This window comes from Pundamilia nyererei, unplaced genomic scaffold, assembly GCF_000239375.1.
Source record: "Pundamilia nyererei isolate P.nyererei 1_Seehausen unplaced genomic scaffold, PunNye1.0 scaffold00075, whole genome shotgun sequence".
Lineage (NCBI taxonomy): Eukaryota > Metazoa > Chordata > Actinopteri > Cichliformes > Cichlidae > Pundamilia > Pundamilia nyererei.
In genome coordinates this window covers 1,608,594-1,616,153 of record NW_005187476.1, presented here as the reverse complement: position 1 = coordinate 1,616,153, position 7,560 = coordinate 1,608,594, and the positions used below count along the sequence as shown (strand labels likewise).

General features: G+C 40.0%; 1 protein-coding gene across 1 annotated transcript in view; it reads right to left on the bottom strand.

Moving 5' to 3' along the window:
* ctnnd1 (catenin (cadherin-associated protein), delta 1) overlaps positions 1-7,560 on the bottom strand; it is a 36,575-nt gene that overhangs the window by 16,836 nt on the left and 12,179 nt on the right. The window contains exons 3-11 of the mRNA XM_013911929.1: positions 7,302-7,376; positions 7,085-7,210; positions 6,572-6,861; positions 6,369-6,459; positions 5,897-6,087; positions 5,567-5,819; positions 4,754-4,825; positions 2,621-2,771; positions 802-1,003 (exon numbers count right to left, since the gene is read on the bottom strand). Of these exons, the coding sequence (XP_013767383.1) occupies positions 802-1,003; positions 2,621-2,771; positions 4,754-4,825; positions 5,567-5,819; positions 5,897-6,087; positions 6,369-6,459; positions 6,572-6,861; positions 7,085-7,210; positions 7,302-7,376 (1,451 nt within the window). The remainder of the gene's footprint in view (positions 1-801; positions 1,004-2,620; positions 2,772-4,753; positions 4,826-5,566; positions 5,820-5,896; positions 6,088-6,368; positions 6,460-6,571; positions 6,862-7,084; positions 7,211-7,301; positions 7,377-7,560) is intronic.

The window sequence follows — 7,560 nt, the reverse complement described above, 5'->3', positions numbered from 1 at the left end:
GCTGTCCAGATCATTTCTGTAAATACTGAACTTTCTAAATCCTCAAGATAAGATGCGTTTCCACACCTGCAAGTAACCCTTTTATAATTAGACTTATGGCTGAGGGAAATCACAGATAACAGAGACAGGCCTGAACATACTGTTTATACTAGAAAAGTCAATGCCCCACTGTCCTCTGCTTGCCCCCCCTCCCAGTAATCTCTGAAATTCCCTTCCTGTCACCCCACCCTCCCCTCCTGATAGCTCAGTTACTGGGCAATTTTTCTTTTCTTTGATATATAACTGACATTTAACCCAGAAGTGTTTATATGTACTAGTAATTAGAGTAAGAGTCTTTAACATGAAAAATATCTTTGATGCATCACTCCAATATACTCACTTTTTTAAGTCTGAATTTTTGAATCTGGAGTTTTTGTTCCTTCTACAGAAAAGATTGTTTTAATTAAAACATGCTTCTCCTACACTTGTATGTATTTACACATAGCATCTTATAAAGACCAAGTAAATAGAGCTCTGATTTTTTTTTTTTAAAAAGAAAAAAAGTTTTGAGTTTAATCTGACTGAAGACATTTGTCTTCAGTATTTTTTTTATTATGACTCTACCATCATTCTCCATCTTCACTATGCCTACTCCATGATGCATTTCCTGCTCTTCTGCTCTGTTAGCGCATCATTGCTTCCATCCTCCCTCACACATCCCACTGCTCTGTCAGTCTGTTGACCTGGCAACTTTCCACTTTCTTTTCCCAGCTACATATCTTGCGTCTCTAATGTTGCTTCCATCCTTCCTTTGCTCCATACCTCAGGCAGCCTGCTGTGTTGGTGAGGGCAGTCTCCCATTCAAGATGTCTGGGCTTGCAGTTTTCCTCCCCACCACCTGCTCCGTTGCTCCCTCGCTCCCAGCCTGAATGGGGAACCATCACCTCGTCGGAGAGGGCGTGCAATGCATGGTCCACAATCTCCATTTTCACAGAATCATGAGACGACAAGTTCCACAGCGTTCCTTCAGGGGAGAAGAAGAAAAAAAGTGTTTTTTTAAAACATACAAAAAAAAAAAAAAAAAAAAACAAACCAGACGAGAAGATTCAGTGAGAATTTTGCACTTTTCCAGCAACTGATATCACTGGGAAATTCTTAAAACTTTGTAAATATTGTTTTCTATAAAGCACAAATATATTATTACTATAATGGACTGAACCTTTGTGTGGTGGCTACACATGCAAGTGTGACTGGTCCCAAAGGAACAAGGAAGAGTCTGTGCTGCCTGACTCAACTGAAATGATTGGAATCACCCAATGACTGATTTTTGCACATTAGTATAACAGTTGTCATCAATATTGGAGTACTGTAACACCTCGGTGTGTGACAGAAAATAAGAAAATATGCAATACACCCACTTTATTTCCACACAAGTTTACATACATCCTACAGTCAGTTCAGGGTTTTTCTTGGCTCAAGCAAGCCTTTGTGGGGTGACTACGCTGGCTTACTCAAAAGAAATGTAAGTGTTTTTCTTTTACATCATAAAAAGTTGAGTTTAAGCCTGAGTAAATTAAACATTAAAAACACTGGTTAAAGATTTATCACAGCCTTCGTAACATTTTCTTTGGGGGAGGGCCAATGTTATCCATGAGTGCCAACATTTTTTATATGCAGGATATACCCTGTGGACTATATTTTGATCATCATCAAGTCTTCTTGTGTTTTAAACTTAAAAGTACTGAAGGTTTCTGCAAACTCAGGAATCCTATAGCAAATGAACAAACAGAGCCCTTCCAAAAAATATTTTAAAAATGCTGGGCTGGCTAATAAGTAAGCAAGAGCTACATTATTTCTTTTTGGCACAATGCCAACTTGATGTGGCTTTTGATCCCTCTTAGGTTCAAGACATTGCCTGTCCAAGGTTCATTTGCTTTACTTTTGGTTGCATCACTCCCTCCCTTTTTCTGCCTCCTGCAACAGAAGACTTTCCTCCCCCCCTCCTCGATAGTTTTTCCATATTTAGCTACCAGGAGTTTCCATGGAAAACAAAAGCCCTACCGACTTACTATTTTGGTTGTGCAATGTGGAGATTTGGTCCCAGAGGCAGACAGAGCTGCACTGTGAAAGCGAAGCTAACATCATTGTCACATTAAACCTTGGCAGTGTCATCAATTCTACAGCCATAACATTATGAAATAAATGTTGATTGCACAATGAAAAGCAACAATGTAGCCTATTGCCCATTTAAAATGCACAGTTTAAATAAGGTTGTATGACAGTTCTATGTATTAGTACAAACGTTAAATAGACAATCTGTTTTAAATCCTGACCTGACAGAATTTCTCTTTCCTTTGTGTACATTTTATATTAAAGTTTATCTTGGTGTAGGATTGTGGAGCTTTTGCAGGGAGCTGCATGGTTCTTGGTGGGATTGCTGCCAGTTGGCTAAATTACTTCTGTTGGGTTGCAAAGTCATGTCCAATAGCTGTCCAACTGGTGGCAATTGTCAGCTTTATCTAGTATGAAAAAGCTAAATTGGCACACATTAACTAAATTAATAATAGCCACCTTAACAGAAGTAAACAACCACACTGAACAAGACTGAAAACAGAGCCCAGGATCTCTATGCACCGTGTACCTGTGATAACGTCTGTCAGATCCTGGTCATGAGTCTTCCTCAGCAGCCTGATCAGAGCCGGGACGCCATCGCAGTTCTTGATGGCAATCTTATTGTCTTGATCTTTGCCATATGAGATGTTCTTTAGTGCGCCACAGGCTGCGTAGTGAACCTGTAACATATACAAGCACAGATTAATGGGCCATCAGCCACGATGGAGTGGTACTTGAAGGCATCGATTTCAAATGCATGGAGAGTGCTAGCAAGAAACAGTCATGACCTCGAAACTGTACTACACGCATTAAATAGGTCTTGGCAGAGCTCCTCATACGAGTAATTACTACAATTAGTGGTAAATTAGCAGGCTGCATTTTGTACACATTTACACATTAAAGAAATGTTAAAGGGGAGCTATTATGTTCATCTCAAGACTCATAGTTTTGTTCTTGGTCTCCACTGGCATAGCTTTTCATGATGCACAGTTTAATTAATTATATATAAGGAAACTTTTTTTTTTTTTCATCCAGTTGCTCAATTTTACTGGATCCTTATATATTAATATTTTTCAGAGTTAGGGAAAAACAAACAAACAACCAAAAACCTATACATGCTGCCGGTGTTCTGGGAATCCATCCTACCTCACAAAGTAGGGTAGGATCGGGTAGGAAACAACTACCCATTGTTTCTGCATACGCTGCGCATGCAGACAACACAAAACCCAAATTTACTTCATTTTTAAAGCCATTGTGAATATTTGTTATGGTTAGGGTTAGTCAGAAGTCACCATCACATTATCATACGGGTAGGACGATTTGCCAAAGTAGGACAGTTTCTCAGAACACCGGTATTACAACAACAGAAGGTGTGGCTGATGTATTTAGCCTTAAGTAAAAAATATAAGGTATGTCTAAAGCTGCTAACGTAACAGATGGTAGCAAACTAAGCTAACAGTTTATCTGCATAAAGACTATTTGTAACTGCGTTATATTTCCATTTCTAAATGTGTTTCTATTGTGGTTGAAATGCAAACAGCCTCTTAATTTCACTTTAATGTGGCTACAATTCTTTCTGACAACAAGAAAGCATCATCATTGGGGATGACCACAAGCTAGCTTGTGGGATGCTAGCTTGTCCAAGAGAAGTAGCCTAAATTTCAAACTTGGCATCTTTAATTTGAGCAACCACCTTTATCACAGTACATATTTGGTTAGAATATCAGATATTTACAACATGGTAATTATGGCCCACAAATATACAATACTTCAATAATAGTATTTATTAGTGCCATTATACCTCAACTATTACTTTGTTTTGTGCATTTTGTCTGTATTAAAACTTGTATGTATTATATAATAATAAATGTATGGCTAATAATGTGAAAACCTACAGAAAAAGAAGAATTGCACAATGGTTTGCAACATTAGAACATTTGTATCTGATTTATAATCAATGGTGGTGAACTCTGGTGTTTATGACAGAAAAAAATAAAAATGAAAAATGCAATACTTCCACTTTATTTCCACTAAGTTAACAAACATCCTAGAATTTTTTCTCCGCTGTTGCTTTGAAAGTTGTAATAGTCTGCATTCCTGGACCATTTTTTCATTATATTATAATGTGGACTCGTTTTTCCATACACACAAACTTATTGGATGGACTCTTTAAAACCACTTTCAAATGTTTAGAAGATGCATTTGCAGTGTGACCCATTTCCTCAGTCAGCAAGTTATCGCGCACACACACACCAGACTTCAAACCTGTCACTGGCCACGGAGCACGAAATGTGAAATTAAGATGCTTCTTTGCCTCGGGACTGGAATGCATGATGTGGTTTCCTTGGTAGTGCCCTTACAAACATCAGCAAAATTTTGCCACAACTAGACCGAAATGAAAGGGAACTGGAGAAAAACCACTGAATGTTTCGGCCAAAACCGGATTTAGAACAAATGTCGCCCTCCAGGATTTGAAGTCCAATACATGCAGCTTGTTTATAGCTCACATTCATTCGGTATTACAGGTAAATCTACAGTTCACCTTGTCCTCACAGTTTAAAATACACTTCATCCCTTAAGCTTCGCTTTTAGCCCAATCATAACAACCTTCCAGAACAGCAAAGAGCGAACAGAAAGCCTTGGAGAAAAACAACAAACTGACCTCTCTGTGTGGGTTGTCGAGCATAGAAACCAGTGCTGGAATGCCTTTCAGACGACGCACATCGGATTTCACCTGCAAATCAAAAGGAGGGATACAGTGTGAATGAGCATTTGTTATATTATTAAATAGAAACCATGCAAGACAATTATTAAATCAAGAATGAATAGACAAGCAAGGGCCCAAAACAAGGATACAGAGTAACAAGTGAGAAACACTGAAAATCATTGAAAAGACAATAAAAACCTCAAGTATTTTAATCTGTGAGGGAATTTCCCATCAACATTGAGGGGGAAAAGCATGCACACAAAATACAAAACAAAATACTTCTTAAGCCCTTGGAACAATCAAAAATGGCTCTGTCAGCTTGTGCTATTTTACAAGTTATTATCTCTGATTTTGCCGTTGCTTATATTTATAAAGCTTAGTGACATGCTCAAAGTTTAGCTCTGGTCTGTTCTATTTGTTTTAATTCACGTCTCAATCATTCCTGCACTGTGCAAACTACCACGAATTAAAATTAAGTGAGGGAAAAAACATTTTAGTTAGAAATAGAAATAAAAACGACACTTTTATAAAAGATGAAAACCAGCTGAAAAGATATCATGTGCTTACAAGATGTGCTTTCAACATGACTTAAAGTCCACTACTTAAAAATCAGCCCTGTACATATCCAGCTGACATTATAATGAGAAAAATGAAACATTAAATCTAGTGAAAAAAATAATATATAAACATATAAAACCTTATAAACTTTATAACGGTGAAAAAAAAAAAAAAAAAAAAAAGCGCTTGCATTGTTTTCGGATCCTTTACCTTATCATTCTTAAAGGTGAGATGCTGCAGATAAGCAGCTGCGTTGCTCCTGACGGGATCCAGCCTATAGTTGAGCATGGCGATGACCTCAGGCAACTCTGGCTGACGCCAGCCACCGGGGCCAGGGCCTTTCCTTAGAGTGCTGTCCAATGAAGCCATGCTCCCTCTTTCACCCTGAGCCAGTGGCGCACCACCACCCCAGTAGTAATCTCCTGCACCGCTCATGTCACCATCCAAGAGGCCCTCATAGCTCCTGAGAGGAAAAAGGAAGAGATCTGTAAAGGCTGACACTAAAATATATTATGGAAAATCAAAGATCACACAACTTACCCGGTCCTGCGAGGCGGAGCACGAGGGTAAGCATGGGGGTTGCGGGGCACAGTGCTGTAATGCATTGGAGGTGCCATGCCATAGTCGGGCTCATCAAAGCCCATGCTGCGTTGGTCATCCTCCAGACCGTATGGCTCTGGAACAAACCTTGGAATGGAGGAAAGCTCCATACCACTTCCCATAGGCCCAACCTACACAGAGACAAAGACTGTGATCCAAAAACAACTGAAACTATGGCTGCACTCTAAAATACATTTTCAGTGGCTTGTGTCTGAGCTTGGAAACTCAGACATACACATTATGATAACAGTACAATTAATCGGTGGGAAGGGAGTGTTGGAGACAGTTTGAATTCCTTCTTATGTTCTCGCTGTCTCGCCAGAAAAATGTGTCGTGTGTAAAATTCCCGCAAAGTAAAATTCTGCCAAGAGAAAAGTGCCAGAGTAAATTGGGCAATGATTGCTTAACACACCTGTGGCTGAGCAGCATAGGGGTCCAACTGGTTCCTGCTGGGGGCTCTGTAGTTGGGATCTAGAGTCCTATACCCATCTGGATGAACCGGTCTGGAAAGGAGGAGGAGGTTGACAATGAGACAAAACATTATCATGGAAAAGTTTAAAAACAATCTGCATGCCTTGAAGCCTAAATAAACAGGAATTTCATTGAACATGTTACCTGTAGCGATCATCCATGTGAGCTCCCCTGTTGAGGCTTGTATAGACCTCAGATGGAGGTCCAGCGCGGTAGTCGTCATAAGGTCCCACTGGAGGTCCGTAGTGGTAGTTTCGGGGCACAGTTTGAGTGGGGTAGTCCATTGGCACAGCAACTCCAGGGCCCTGCCTGTAGACTCGGTCCGCGGGTGTAGTGTATCCACCTGTCACGGAGCCTCCACCATCCATTGACAGTGTGTCTGACACAGAAGGGATGACTGTGCGGGTGGTGGTAGTCTTTACTACTTTCTTTACCTTAAAAGGGGATGACAAGACAGTAAAGAGATGAGATATCAACGCTGACTAATTACAAGTATGAACTTTTCTGCTTTACAGAGATAGCATCCAAAGCAAACCTTGCAATAAACCAGAACAAAAACAAGAATGAACCAGTTTGGCCAGAATGCCACTCTTCCCCTTGTGTTACAGCTGGAAACTCCTTCGCAAGAAGTGACTACTATTAGCATCTAGCTCTTACTGTGGTTTCTGTACGCTTCGTTGTCCCATCTTCACTGGTCTCCACAGACACAATAGGTGGCATCTGCTGGGGTTGTTCCTCCACCGTGAATGTCTCCTGCACCACCTGACCAGGCTCCATCCTGAACTGCATACATTTGGATACATTTCAGAGTAAGATTCAAATGTAGGTTACACACTCAGTAACCTTGGATCAACACTATCTGAAAGGTGCTTACGTGATGTGTCCCGTTGATGTAACCCTCGTTCAATGTCAGCCTTTCTATGTCTGCATCACAAGGAATGCGGCCGTTCTGTAGAAATAGAGGAAGAAGAAAAAAGTACACATGACATGGCCCAACACACAAACTAAATGAAAGAGTATGTAGCCATGAGCAAATATGGACAACAGTACTGACAGAGCAGGTTTTCCACATATATTGAGCAATGTGCAATACATATATACATGCTTCCAAGTTTTAAAAAAGAATAAACAAA